The 15,548-nt window shown below is 50.0% G+C and overlaps 1 protein-coding gene across 1 annotated transcript in view; it reads left to right on the forward strand.

The window, feature by feature from the left end:
- The first annotated feature begins 306 nt into the window (after positions 1–306).
- The window catches only part of LOC147700911 (uncharacterized), a 140,834-nt gene continuing 125,592 nt past the window's right edge, over positions 307–15,548 (forward strand). Inside the window, exon 1 of the mRNA XM_086929768.1 lies at positions 307–1,235. Coding sequence (XP_086785894.1) covers positions 374–1,235 — 862 coding nt within the window. The 5' untranslated portion in view covers positions 307–373. The remainder of the gene's footprint in view (positions 1,236–15,548) is intronic.

A 15,548-nucleotide genomic window follows, 5' to 3' on the forward strand; every position in this document is an offset into this window, starting at 1 on the left:
GGGGGAGGAGAGGGTGCTAGGGAGAGGCAGGGTGCTAGGGAGAGGTATGGGGGAAGCCCTCTGTGACTAGTGGGCCGCCCTCCTGATGGCCACTACGTCTACGTGGCCTCGGGCAGCCGCAATGCATATAAGGCCCCAAAGGCGAGACTGATTGCATTGCAAATGCTTATTTTTCCAACGTGAACAATATCTGCAGGGACTGCGCGGAGGAAGAGAAATAGGTTTTAAGAGCTGTCATTTGTAGCGCTTGACGTCAGCGAACATTTACAGCTGTGTGACTAATGGATGATTGATGGTTTCTAGTGCGAACCAAAGATAGGCACCAGGAGGGAGGAGCGTAGTCGGTAGAGCGAACACAGTCAGGGAGCTGGAAATGGCGGATTACATCTCTGTGGGCGTTCTTCGGAGAGCCGTTGACTGGTGTATAGCGTGTGGACCGTCCTCGTCTGTTGGCGACCCAGTGGAGCAGGATGAAACGACCGAGGTCGTCAAGCGCATCCTGGAGCGACTGAAAACCCTGTTGTCTGAAACGAAGACGTGTGTCCTGCGCCGCTTAAAGAACTATGAGGAGCCCTCGGAGACGGAAGCAGAGCCTCTGATGAGCTCTCCCCCTGCGTCCCTGCGGAAGAGAGGAGGCGCCTCGGAGGGGGGCTCCTGTGCGTCCGCTCTGGACAGCTTGGGCCAACTTGTAAAGATCTTAATCGAGGCGCTACAGTGTGTCGAGGATTGTTACCGCCGACTCATTAAAGAGCGACATGGCCAGCTGCACAGGGTGGAGCACCTGGCTGCCGTCCAGCGCCTCCTGGAAGACCTTTCAGAGCGCTTGACGAGAGGGGAGACTGCCCTCCGAAAGTACCACCTCATCCCGGTGCAGGGAGGAGACACCGCGGGGCAGAGACCTATCACTTACGATCCGGGTGACCCGCCCGAGGCTTCCCAGCAGCGCCTCTTGGAAGGAGTCGAAGAGGAGCTAAAAGCAGCCGAGCAGTATCTCCAGATCCGAGACACCGCGGCTCAGGGTGACCTGTCTGAGGCCTCCCACTGCCTCTTGATGCTACTTCTACAGATCGTGAGGAGAGCACAAGACTCAGTCTTGACATTTTACAGTCTAACTGAGGATCAGAGGCAATTCTCTGGGGCCTCCCTGCGCCTCTTGAGAGAACTTGCAGAGCACTTGAAGGAAGCGTCATTACTGACAGGTTACCATGTAAAGACGATGCAGGACCCCTGCTCCAGTAAGTGCCCCACTCGCCGAACTGTGTGCGCCCTGCAGAGTTTGTGGTGTGGTCCTGCTGGCTGTCTGTCTAGGGTGGGAGAGAGGGGTGCATTGAGCTGCTGGTGCGTGCCGCTTTGGCAGTCACTCAGTGTGATCTGTGGTCTCTGAGTAACAGGAAACGCTGGGGATGTCACGTACTCACACACCAGCCCCACAGCGGACCCAGTGAGTGTAGGGCGAGTCCGACGTTCTGCAGGAGGTGTTTGCACTTCTATCGCACACAAAAAAGCCACCCGAGTGAATTTGTTATTTTACAGTTCTGCAGCAGTGTTATCTTTTGACTATCAGCCTGTTTCTAAACACACACAAAATGTTGATGCGATGTCCTGAAACACTTACCAGCTGTTATAGGATATCCCCATGCTCAATCAATCAATCATATCACTCAATGGTTAGAGCGTCAGACCCTGATGCAGAGGTCTAGCCCGGGACCAGGGTTCAATTCCCCACCTCGGCGGGTCTTTGGCTCAAAATTCCACGGACCTGATAATTCTCGCCTCGGTGCCTGTTCCAATCATGGAGCCCCACTCTGCAACTCTGGGCAATAGCTTGATTAATCTCCACAACGGCCCCCACAACGCTAAGGATGCCTGGCCTCGACGTTGGGGGTGCCCAGGAGTGGACGCCTCACAGGGAAAGCCAGGATGGGTTCCACAGCGGTATTCGTACAAGCGCCTTGAGACCCTTGCGGGTGAGTAGTGCGCTATACAATTATCAATTTACATTTACTTGTAAAGCACACTACATACTTGTGAGGGTCTCAAGGGGGAGGGGGTGCTGCTACTGCTCGAAGAGCCAGGTCTTGAGGAGTCTTCTGAAGGTGAGCAGGTCTTGGGTCTGCCGTAGGTGGGTGGGGAGGGTGTTCCAGGTCTTGCCGGCGAGGTGGGAGAAAGATCATCCACCGGCAGTCGTTCTTTGTATGCGGGGGACTGCGGCGAGGCGGGTGGAGCAGAGCTGACGGGTGGGGGGTTTAGAAGCTGAGTCATCTGAGGTACGCTGGTCCGGTGTTGTGGAGTGCTTTGTGTGCGTGGGTGGGGAGCTTGAAGGTTATCCTCTTGTTGACCGGGAGCCAATGCAGGTCTCTCAGGTGGGGTGTGATGTGGATGCGGCGGGGTATGTCAAGGATCAGACGTGCAGAGGGTTCTGGATGTGTTGCAACCGTCTCATGAGTTTGGCCGAGGTTCCTGCGTAGAGGGCGTTTCTGTAGTCCAACCTGCTGCTGACAAGGGCCTAGGTGACCGTTCTTCTCGTTTCGGTGGGGATCCACTTGTAGATCCTGCGGAGCATGTAGAAGGTGTTGAAGCAGTAGGAGGAGACGGCGTTGATCTACTTAGTCATGGAGAGGGTGGAGTCAAGGATTACTCCTAGGTTGCATGCATGTTTGGTAGATATTAGAGCTGTTCCCAGTGTGGTCGGCCACCAGGAGTTGTCCCAGGCCGAGGGGGTGAATCCGAGGATAAGGACTTCTGTCTTGTCCGAGTTCACCTTCAGTCGGCAGTTCCTTATCCATTCGGCGATGGCCTTCTTTCCTTCGTGGAGGTTGGTTTTGGCGGTGTGAGGGTCTTTGGTGAGGGAGAGGATCAGCTGTGTGTCAACGGCGTAGGAGATGATTTTGAGGTCGTGCTGTCGGTCGACTAGGGCGAGAGGTGCCATGTAGATGTTGAATTAAAAGAATAACACAATTGCCAATACTGGACTTTACTTTCTATTTGTTGGTATAACCTTTATGAATCAAACATACCGGTCCGTTTTATTGATTACGTCACTAGTTTATTTATTTTATTTCACCAGTGGAACTTTTTTTACTTTTTAAACATATCACATTTTTTGTGCATGTATAATCGGATATAAAACAATACACTTCATAACATCAAAATTTCAATATACATTATCATTACAAAATTGCAACACATCCTACCCACATTTTGGCCAATACATTCATACCTCATTCATACCAACCCACATATATACAACAAAAATACAGAATGACCCTTTGTCAAAAACCCTGATAATTTGTCCATATAGATGGAGTTACAGTTCTTAATTGAGACTCCTACTCCATCTGCACTAACAATTGGAAACAAATCCTTCTATCCAAAAACCAGAATCAACTCATTATTCTAATTGACAATGGGCCCGGTCAGGTCGACGCGTTTTGAACCCCCGATTGCGGGGTTCTCCTCAGGACAAACAATCTCTACAAAAAAAAAACATACATACTAATTTAAAACAACTGCTAGGGCAGACTCGATTACTCTAACTTACGCCACCAACCGGTAGCCAAACCCGTACCTTGTTGATATGTGACTGAATTCCTTTTGGGAAGGTCGAGTTGGGTGGACACAGATCACGAATTACACACTAGACAAGGGACATAAAAGCTTATGTCACAATAGTTGTTTCAATCGTGTTTAGATCGTATTTGATAATTCTCATTATACTGCACTGCCTTACACTTACCTATTTACTCGTGTGAGGGGCCATGCGTTCCTATGATAAGAGGGAAAATCTGCGTGTTACTCGTGTTTATAAACTAGTTGCTGAGGATATAACAAAACTCCCACGAGGCGGGCTTACCAGGGCTGTGCGCGGCTTGAGACTTTGCCCAATCTTTAATTTCGCCCAGCGTGGGCCTTTATAATGTGGCCCTGTGTGGAGAATAGGGGCAAATTTAGCTCAAAATCGCCAATTAACGTGAATATCTTTGGGCGGAGGGGGTGCCTGCTTACCTTCGTTTGTACCCGATGGATCCTATCACAGTAACCCAGAAGTTTGCTGGAGACGTAATCCTACGTCTCTTTTCACTACTCTTTCACCACACCATCACGTGGTCAGAATAATACACTTAGTAGAGTGCGGGGAGGGTGTTTGCCTTCTAAACAATACTGAGTTAATTGAAACTCCGCTTTGCACCAAATAAATCGGGCAATCAATCCATTTAACGAGCATTCTGGTCATAGTGGAAACAATGTATAACGAAGGGGCATGTCCCGAAAAAGCCGATATTGAGCTCTTATATTTTAGATTAATAATAGATTGGTTAGCTGGTTGCCATGACTCCATAGTGCATCCATTATTCCCTTCGGCGTGCATTCTGGTCCTTGTAGTGTTCATGTGTATTAAGGATCTACGTCCCCCAAAGCCGCGCAATTCAACCTCTATAATGCTTTTATATTTGGGTTACCAAACCCACCATGGATCAATATTAGCGCACTCGTTAAAAAACTATTGATTCATCGTACGTACCCCCACAACTGGTTGCCCTGACTTAATACTACATCTCCTATTTTACGGGTTCCCTTTAAATATCTCAGAGATTTCATTCAGCCCATGGATGGCTGTGTTATATTTCATTATGAGCAATGCTTCCCGCTGACTGAGTTTTCCTTCTATGTCACCTCCCCGTGGATCTTTATCGATTTTAGAAATGATAGTCCATCATAGGTCCTCCTCTTTATGGTTCTTTGACAACCAATGTTGTCCCAGTGGTGCATTTGGTGTTTCCTTCCTTATTCTCGATTTATGCTGCGTGATACGCTGTCGTGCCTCCTGAGTGGTCTTTCCTATGTATAATTTGGGGCATGGACAGGTGATCCCATAAACCACATTCTTTGTCTGGCAATTTGTAAAGGTCTCATGTTTCCAATGGATTCCATTGAACGTAAACACTGCTCCTTCGTTAGTCTGTGCACAGCACGAGCAATTACCAAACTTATGGTGGCCCACTATTGGAGGTAATCCCAACATGCCTCTTAGTGTTGGGTTGGAAGCAGGGGACAACGCCACCCTCACAATGTGTTTAGCTACACTTTTTTCTTTTTTGAAAGCGAAAAGTGGCTGTTCCCTGAAGTCATTGTGTAGATCCTTAATCAAATGCTTTGCATCACCATTTTTCGCAACTGATGGGGGTTAAGGTCAAATGTTGTAACACATACAATTCTTTTCTGTTCCGGTCGTACTTTCTTTTGTAGTAGTGTTTCCCTCGGGACCCACCAAGCTCTCCTTAACCCCTTCGGGGCTAATGACGAGCTGGGCTCGTCATGGCGCTTACCTGCCGTGCGCTGATGACAAGGCCAGCTCGTCATCAGCCCCACCCTCGGGGGAAGCGCTGGCGCTCCCTCCGAGGGTCTCCGATCTTCGTTGTTTTGCTTGGGGCGGCAGGGGAAGACCTTCCTCTGCCGCCCCCGCCCCCCCCATGGGAATCCCTGATGACGTCAGCGCGCGCTGACATCACCAGGGATTCCCAGCGCTCGGGAAGCTATTTGCTTCCTTTCGCGTCTAGGGATAAGGTAAGTTTCTAGTGTCTGGCGGGGGTTTGGGGCAGCGAAGAGGCATCAGGGGAGAGGAAAGTTTTTCCTCTCCCCTGATGTCTCTTTGCAGGGCATTTCTGCCTCACAATCGCGCACAGCGTCGCGATTGTGCGGCGGAAATGCCCCCACTAGCACCAGGGATGTAATTTTAGATTATAGGAAGCGACCCCTTGGACAAGGGTCGCTTCCAGGCGGGCTGTGATGTTTTCGTTTTTCTGCCCCCCCCCCCCTGGGGGCAAATCGGCCCGTTTTTTCGGCCGTTTTGCCCCCGGGGGGGGGCAGAAATTCCCCACTAGCACCAGGGTTGTTTTTTGGAGCCAAGATGGCGGCCATATTTTTTGTTTACGTTTTTCTGTCCCCCCTGGGGGCAAATCGGCCCGTTTTTTTTTTGCCGTTTTGCCCCCAGGGGGGACAGAAAAGGCCCACTAGCACCAGGGATTTTGTTTTTAGCTTTTAGGAAGCGACCCCTTGGGCAAGGGTTGCTTCCAGGTGGCCTCACACTTAACGTTTTATTTTTCTGCCCCCCCTAGGGGCAAATCGGCCTGTTTTTCAGCCGTTTTGCCCCCGGGGGGGCAGAAATTTCCCACTAGCAACAGGGATATTTGTTGGGGCACTGTTTGTTTTGGGAAGCGACCCCTTGGGTAAGGGTCGCTTCCAGGTGGCCATGATTGTGTTTTTGTTTTTCTGCCCCCCCTAGGGGCAAATCGGCCTGTTTTTCAGCCGTTTTGCCCCCGGGGGGGCAGAAATTTCCCACTAGCAACAGGGATATTTGTTGGGGCACTGTTTGTTTTGGGAAGCGACCCCTTGGGTAAGGGTCGCTTCCAGGTGGCCATGATTGTGTTTTTGTTTTTCTGTCCACCCTGGGGGCAAATCGGCCCGTTTTTTTTGCCGTTTTGCCCCCAGGGGGGGGGGGGGGGGGGCAGAAAATACCCACTAGCACCAGGGAATTTAAATTTAGTTTTTAGGAAGCGACCCCTTGGGCAAGGAGTAGTGCTTGGCTGGCGGTGTGTGTGGAGTGGCGCTTGGCTTGCAGTGTGCGTGGAGTGGTGTTTGGCTGGCGGTGTGTGTGGAGTGGTACTTGGCTGGATGGTGTGCGTGGAGTGGTGCTTGGCTGGCGGTGAGTGGCGCTTGGCTTGCGGTGTGCGTGGAGTGGTGCTTGGCTGGCGGTGTGTGTGGAATGGTACTTGGCTGTCGGTGTGCCCTGAGTGGTATTTGGCTGGCGGTGTGCGTGGAGGGGTACTTGGCTATCTATGCACGGAGTGGTGCTTGGCTGGCGGTGTGTGTGGAGTGGCGCTTGGCTGGTGGTGTGTGTGGAGTGGTACTTGGCTGTCTGTGCACGGAGTGGTGCTTGGCTGGTGGTGTTTGTGGAGTGGCGCTTGGCTGGTGGTGTGCGTGGAGTGCTACTTTGCTGTCTGTGCACGGAGTGGTGCTTGGCTGGCGGTGTGTGTGGAGTGGCGCTTGGCTGGCGGTGTGTGTGGAGTGGCGCTTGGCTGGTGGTGTGCATGGAGTGGTACTTGGTTGTCTGTGCACGGAGTGGTGTTTGGCTGGTGGTGTGTGGGGAGTGGTTTTTGGCTGGCGGTGTGTGGGGAGTGGTACTTGGCTGGATGGTGTGCGTGGAGCGGTGCTTGGCTGGCGGTGAGTGGCGCTTGGCTTGCGGTGTGCGTGGAGTGGTGCTTGGCTGGCGGTGTGTGTGGAGTGGTACTTGGCTGTCGGTGTGCGCTGAGTGGTGTTTGGCTGGCGGTGTGCGTAGAGGGGCACTTGGCTATCTATGCACGGAGTGGTGCTTGGTTGGCGGTGTGTGTGGAGTGGCGCTTGGCTGGTGGTGTGTGTGGAGTGGCGCTTGGCTGGTGGTGTGTGTGGAGTGGTACTTGGCTGGTGGTGTGTGTGGAGTGGTACTTGGCTGGCGGTGTGTGTGGAGTGGTACTTGGCTGTCGGTGTGCGCTGAGTGGTGTTTGGCTGGCGGTGTGCGTGGAGGGGTACTTGGCTATCTACGCATGGAGTGGTGCTTGGTTGGCGGTATGTGTGGAGTGGCGCTTGGCTGGTGGTGTGTGTGGAGTGGCACTTGGCTGGTGGTGTGTGTGGAGGGGCGCTTGGCTTGCAGTGTGCGTGGAGTGGTGCTTGGCTGGTGGTGTGTGTGGAGTGGTGATTGGCTGGTGGTGTGCGTTGAGTGGTACTTGGCTGTCTGTGCACGGAGTGGTGCTTGGCTGGCGGTGTGTGTGGAGTGGCGCTTGGCTGGATGGTGTGCGTGGAGTGGTACTTTGCTGTCTGTGCACGGAGTGGTGCTTGGCTGGCGGTGTGTGTGGAGTGGTACTTGGCTGTCGGTGTGCGCTGAGTGGTGTTTGGCTGGCGGTGTGCGTGGAGGGGTACTTGGCTATCTATGCACGGAGTGGTGCTTGGCTGGCGGTGTGTGTGGAGTGGCGCTTGGCTGGTGGTGTGTGTGGAGTGGTGCTTGGCTGGCGGTGTGCGTGGAGTGGCGCTTGGCTTGCAGTGTGCGTGGAGTGGTGCTTGGCTGGCGGTGTGTGTGGAGTGGCGCTCGGCTGGTGGTGTGCGTTGAGTGGTACTTGGCTGTCTGTGCACAGAGTGGTGCTTGGCTGGCGGTGTGTTGAAGGACTGGGTTCTTTAAGACCCAGCGGTGCCAGGGCACAACACCTGAAACCTTCGTGGGTAACCTGCTCCGGCGTACGAATGACAGAGACACGGGACACTTCCTTCGGCGTCAAAGATTCAAGGTTTATTTACTGCAGGGAACACAGAAATCACGACAAGTACAACTCGTGCAACTTGGGGAGACTGCTTCAAATTGGTTCTGTGGATCGCTCCTTTTATACAGTTTTTACCCATAGGACAACATGGTACACAAAGGTTTACAACCCGGTTCCCACAATTATCCCCCAGAGGGGTCGCTTTGGTCACTTTGATACACATAAGGTCCGGAACATAAGTGCGGAAACATTTGGCGGTTCCCAACTGTAAAAACCCATCTTCCCAATATTAGTGCATTCCAATCGGCAGTAAAACAGATCGAAATAGGAACAAAGACAGGTGCAGAGGAAGATGGAGACAGTGGGGAGGTCGGAAAGGGTGTAAAAGGGGAGGTATCGGGAAACACGAGATACAGGCATCAAAGGGACGTGCCCAATGAGATGCACGGCTGAGACAATAAACCGGCACGGCGAGATGAGCCTCGAGCGGGGCCATCTGTCTTACAGTATCATCCCCCTCGTCATAAAGACACTTACAAAGGACATGTGTCTTCCGCAAATATCTTGGGAGTCCCAGGGTCGCGAAGCGGACATTGTCCGTTCGCTGGCTACTTGAGGGCAAGAGACAAAATGGATGCCGTATCTAAGATGGAACCCGTGGGTACAGATGAAAAACCCACATAATAAACGAACGGTTTAAGTTAGCACAGCGAAACTGCGCACACTTACTAAACTCGTCATTTGCGGTTCATAGATACCAGACTCGACCATATTCGTGCGAGTCGAAAACACCACTTACAATCATCACGGAACCTCAGACGCTCCTTTTGCCCTCATGTAGGCAAGCACTAGTCGGAATCATATTCGATATTCATCAGACCATCGAGATGTTGCTGTAGCATAGCTCTGTCCAACCGAGTCCCCTTGGTAACAGGTGGCTGTCTCATACACGTTGTAGCACAGAGGCCACATAAGGCAGGACCGCACTGCACACAAAGGCAACACGTGAACAGGAACGCCACGACAACTCCGATAATCATCAGAATCTTCCAACCCCAAGTCGACATTAGGCCCCAAAACCACCCAAGTAGCGTCCAATCCCCTACATCCACGTGTATGGATTCAGAGATTTTATGCAACTTCGAGATGGCTTGATAGACAGTTGGAGCGTTATCAGGAATGAAAATACAGCAGCTCGAATGGATCACCTTACATACCCCACCTCGATCTGCTAAGATGACATCTAAAACCATACGGTTTTGTAACGTCATAAGCCTATCCGCCTGAAGTTCAGTGGTGATGTTACCAAGGGCACTGGCAGTAATATTAGCTGTCGATTCTACCACTCGAGTCAACTGTCTCAGGTTCCTACTATTAACCATAGGTCCCCAAAACGGGAGGAAACCCTTGAAAAAGTCTCCTGCCTCTTGACCGGCAGTATCCTCTTCGCTAATTACGCCTCTCACAACTCTAGTCTTGTGATAATCTGCATCTACAGTGAACGTCGGAGGCAACAAATTTGCAATAAAACATGAGCCCATGAAGTCAACGGGCAACCATGCATAAGCACGATCATGACAGACAAAGTATGTACCCTTGGCGGCCAGGAACACAGGGGACGAGACCATCGGCAGAATGTAATTTTCAGTGCAAGCACTCTCTCCAAGTCGGGCTTTCGATCTTCGGCCACGACCTATGAGACAAAAATTACCAATGTGTGGTACGACCCATATCGGAGGCGAGCTTCTAAGCTGTTTTTCACTGGTGAACACACTATATTCGCCTCTACTTAGGACCCTATAGGCTTGTACCTCTTCTTCGGGAATAAGCGAGGGATCATAGATATCGCTATCTAAATCCTCTATTGCTATAGACAAAGGTTTTTGATACGAGGTCGGACCAGAGTAGGGGGAACGTGGTTCTCGAATGGGGTGGAAACCCAGTGCGCTTCGAAACATTGTCTGAAATGCTCGAGCAGACCCTTGGGAACTATACGGTAACACCAGATATGGAATTCCCTTATCTGTAGTATGTGGCATCAACCCACACACCCAACAATTAGTAGTGTTAACCACTAACTGATGCTGATGAAGGAGCTGAATAAAGGAATTATTGCGGAATTCTGCACGTCTAGCCTGCTCGTGTTCAGGTAAGATATGAAAAGAATGAGGAGAAGCAGTGGAGGTAAGTTTAGGGTCAGGGGTAGGAGTAGGTGTAGCAGAAGGTAAGAAGTAAAACATCGTGTAATACACCCCACCCGCCAATAATGCAGAAGCAGTCAAAAACAACACGAATATTTGGAATATAAAACATTTGGTTCGACTGAGCTGCTGCAGCTTGAATCTATGAGCCTGAGCTACTTCCAAATCCGCCAGCTTCGAAAATGCCATTCCCTATGACCGTCCGCAACGTTTCTTGACGCACTTCGTTCCGTGTAGCAATAGTCAATCCCTAGGAGTTCCCAGGAACCGACGGTCTTTAACCTAGCGTCAAGACCTACTAACCAGAAGGAAGTACGCGTGCGGCCCTACGGCCTTTATTTCACAAGTGTATGTGCACAAACAATGTCTCTCAGCTGTGGAAGCAAAAAAATGTAAGGAACGAAGCTCAATGAATATGTACAAAATTAATTATAATGGTACGAATGTTCAAACTGATCGTGGAAAACGGGATAATGCAATTATCAGGGGAACAGAACAGGATTTTTTATTAGTCTTTAGTGCTGGATCGCAAAAAGTATCGGGTTTTCCCAGGACGTGTCTGCTCGTCAAACAAAGGATCCGTTGAAGAGACAGCGTCCTGCTGATCAGTTAAGTGTTCTGGTCTTGAGTCTTTTGCTGACAAATGTTCAACAGTGTCTCTCTGCTGCACTGAGGATTCTCCGACAGGTTGTGCGTCGCTGAAAGGTACAAACGCCGGCAATCCTTCGGTTTCAGTTGATGCAATGCCTTTCCTTACCCACGGGTCTGCCGGCAAAGGGATAGGGACCTTCTTGGTATGGGTGGCGTGCACCCAATTCTTACGTCCCTCGAGGCGAACAGCAGTCCTCGTGGCAAGGAGAACCTGATAGGGTCCAGTAAACCTCGGGTCCAAGTTGTTCTTGCGTGAAAAGTTCCGCGTCACCACCCAATCTCCGGGCTGGAGCTGGTGGCCTGGACCCTCCGTCTGCGTCGGCAGTGCGTCGTAAACCTGTTGGTGAATTAACCTCAGTTTAGCAGTCAAGTCATGAAGGTAATCGATCAACATTGGATACTCAAGATCACAAAAAATACCTGGCCTAGGAACCCCCCAAACATTCGCAGGACGACCGAACACTATTTCATAGGGACTAAGCCCTACTCGGGAGTGTACAGTCGCCCTAGTTGACAGTAATGCTAAAGGTAAAGCATCAGGCCACGAAAGACCAGTCGTAGCCTGAATCTTCGCTAGCTTTAGTTTAAGGGTGCCGTTATACCCTTCAACCAAACCAGCTGACTGGGGATGGTTGGCGCTGTGGAATTTCTGATTAATTCCAAGACCCTTACATACACTCTTCATCACACTACCCACAAACTCACTTCCGTTATCTGACCACACGACTCTAGGCATTCCATACCGAGGAAAATATTCCTTCAGTAGGATTTTTGCAGTAGACAAAGCAGTATTGTCTTTGAGAGGATAAGCCTCGATTCATCGGGAGAATGCGCAAACCACAACTAAAACGTATTTCAGGTTATTGCATCGCTCCATATGGATGAAGTCCAATTGAATCACCTCAAAGGGACATGAAGGGGGAGCAAAACTGCCAGGAGGAGTTGGGGTTCCTTTGCCAGGATTGTACATCATGCACACCATACAATTCTTCACCAGACGTTCAGCACATTTCGTGATGCCATCATTCTTCCATACGGGAGACAGCAACTTGCAAATACCTTTCGCGCTAATATGTGCTAACCCATGAGCCATTGTCACAACGGCCAGCACATACGCATCTGGTAACATCCATCTTTTCTGATCCGACAAATCAATCCAACAACCATTCGCATCCAACTTTCCCGTACTTTCTTTCCACTTCGTCTTTTCAGTCTCGGTGGCCTCATTCTGAATTGCTTTCACACTCTCGATAGTGTCCTCACACATACTCGATTCTGTAGGCCACCTAACCGAACTCGTCACATACATTCGAGTGCTAAGGTTCCGGGCAGTCTCCTTAGCAGTCTCATCTGCAAACGCATTACCACGACCAACATCATCCGTCACCTTACGATGCGCACTACATTTAACAATCGCCACTTGCTTAGGCAACGTAAGTGCATCCAAAAGATCATTCACAAGCTGTCCATGCTGAATCTTCGTACCATGCGATGTTAAAAAACCTCTCTCTCTCCACAATCGTCCAAAACTATGTGCGACGCCAAATGCATATTGGCTGTCGGTAAACACATTCACACGTTTCCCTTTTGCTAACACACATGCTCTAGTGAGAGCGATCAACTCTGCAGCCTGGGCAGAATTCTGATTTATTCTTGCAGTCTCAACAACAGTATCCAACGTTACAACAGCATAAGCAGTAGTCACATCGCCATTCGGCAACTTAAAACATGACCCATCCACATACAGTGTACCATCCGGATCTTCCAATGGAGTGTTTTTAAGGTCCACTCGACCTTTTGTTTCTTCTTCTGTCCTCAAGTAACAATCATGTTCTACTACTTCATCTGACTCTGCGCTAATTGGTAACAAAGTTGCCGGGTTCAGAACATTGCAACGTTTTATCTGAATATGACTTGCCAGCAACGTCAGCTCGTACCCAGACAACCTCGCACTCGTCAAGTGCTGAGTTTTCGTACGGTTCAAAAGAGTATCGACTGCATGCGGAACCATCACCGTAAGCATATTATCCATGACCAATCCTGCTGATTGTCGGATGGAGACCGCAGCTGCCGCTGTTGCTCTCAAACAACTCGGCAATGCTCTAGCTACTGGGTCCAAGGTCGAGGAAAAATATGCACATGGACGTTGTTTACCACCAAAAGGTTGCGTTAAGACACTCAACGCACAACCTTCCCTCTCGTGAACATATAATGTAAACGGCTTACTGTAGTCGGGAGTACCCAACACAGGAGCCGAACACAATGAATCACGCAGTTCAGAAAAACTTTTCTGACATTCTTCCGTCCATGGTAAAGGAGTCGAAACATCCTTGCACGTAAGAGCCACCAATGGTTTCGCTAGCAACGAAAAATTTGGAATCCATTGCCTGCAGTACGACGTGATACCTAAAAAGGCACGCACATCTCTTTGGGTTGTTGGCACAGCCATGCGCGCAATTGCTGCAATTCTCTCTGGGGTCAACCGCCTTCCCTCCTTTGACAATAAGTGACCTAGATAGGTTACTTCTTGACAACAATATTGGAGTTTAGAAGGGGACACCTTATGATTCAACTCACAGAGATGTTGCAGCAACGACACCGTAGCAAGTTTGCAAATGTCCTGAGTATCAGCAGCCACCAATAAGTCGTCGACGTATTGGATTAAGGCCGCACCGACCGGCAACCTAAACGCATCCAGTTGGCCCTTCAAGGCTTGACTGTAAATCGATGGACTTTCACAGTAGCCCTGAGGAGCGCGTTTAAACCGGAAGCTGCGTCCACCGAGAGAGAAACCGAAAAGGTCTCTGCTCTCTTCTGCAATCGGGATGCTGAAGAACGCATTCTTCAAGTCAATCACCGAAAACCACGATGCAGAAGCTGGAATCAGAGTCAGTAGCGCCGTGATGTCAGGCACAACAGGGAATTGAGGAACCACAATTTTATTCACCTCCCGTAAATCGATAACAAAGCGATAAACAGGCGGTTTTGAAGGATCAGTACGTTTAAGAATGGGCAGTACAGGGCTGTTGCACACGTTTCCCCGAGTCTCTTCAATAACGTCTTTCTCGATCAGATCATAAATGATCGCTAACAGTGCTCGTTCACCATCAAGAGAGATACGATACTGGGGAATACGTGGCAATCGCACATTAGATTTCAACTGAACAACATAAGGGGAGATGTCAAGCAGGCCCACGTCATTTGGACCCGTTGCCCACAAAGACGCAGGAAGAGAACTCAATTCCGGTGGAAGCTTATCGAGAGACAAGTACATGGGAGAGACAACCCTCTCTCCCAACGTAAGCTTTACACCCGCAGGAGAACAATACAAAGTCGCATACAATCGTTTAAGCAAATCCAGGCCCAAAAGATTTTCACCACAACCCGTGGTTAAAATCAACGGAGCTTCTAGCTCACGAGGCCCAATAGTAAGGGGCAAAGGTCGCGAGACTGGATTGCTAACAGGGGCGCCAGAGAATCCAACGGAAACATTTGTTAAGCCAGACAAAGGTGCGCCAGGGAGTTTCGAATGCTTAATGGAACTTTTCGCTGCACCAGTGTCCAACAGAAAAGGCTCAACGACGCCCGATGTAGCAACTGCGACGTAAGGCCCTCTCTGATCAACCGGAACTGATACCACTCCCTCTCCTTGTCTATGGCTGTCCTAGTAATTACTGTCGTCAGTTCCCTGATCGACGTAATAATCGTCTACATTGTACTGCGCAGATCGTCCTTGCGATGATCCACGTTGATCGAAACAATTATCGGAATTCGATGAGTTACCTGAACGATCGTTCTGAGCACCACGACCTCTACCACGTGGTGCCTGCTGCGAACCACCACGACCTCCTCTAGATGAGTTACCACTATTACGTTTGTTTAGAACAGGACAATTGAATTTAATGTGGCCCTCCTGTCTACAATAAGCACATTGATTGTACCCTAACGAGGATCTTTGGGAAGAGGAGTCATTACGAGTTTGGGATCGGTTCAATTGCGGCTGCGATCTATTTTGTTGCGAATTATTCTGATTCGAACGTGGAGGATACGCTTGCTGAAGCAGCACTTTAGTTTTTAGCTCTTTCGTCTTTTTATCAGCACGGTCGCTCTCTTCTTTCTCCCTATTCTCATAGTATTGCGCTGTGGCCAAGATCTGAGCCGAGGTAGAAACAGCCCATGCACTTTCCGAATTCTTTAATTTATTGCTCAAATCGGGCAATAAGTTCGAAACAAATTTATCCACGAACAACCTTTGACCACCCTCAGTACTCATATCCTGACCACTATGGTCGATGAATGCCTCCTCGAACCTCGTAAAGAAGTCGGAGACACTCTCGTCCTTCTTCTGCTTACAAGCTGACAATTTGTCCCAATTTACCCTCATAGCTGGCATAAGAGTTTTCATTAA

The sequence above is a fragment of the Lissotriton vulgaris genome, chromosome 7, assembly GCF_964263255.1.
Source record: "Lissotriton vulgaris chromosome 7, aLisVul1.2, whole genome shotgun sequence".
Classification (NCBI taxonomy): domain Eukaryota; kingdom Metazoa; phylum Chordata; class Amphibia; order Caudata; family Salamandridae; genus Lissotriton; species Lissotriton vulgaris.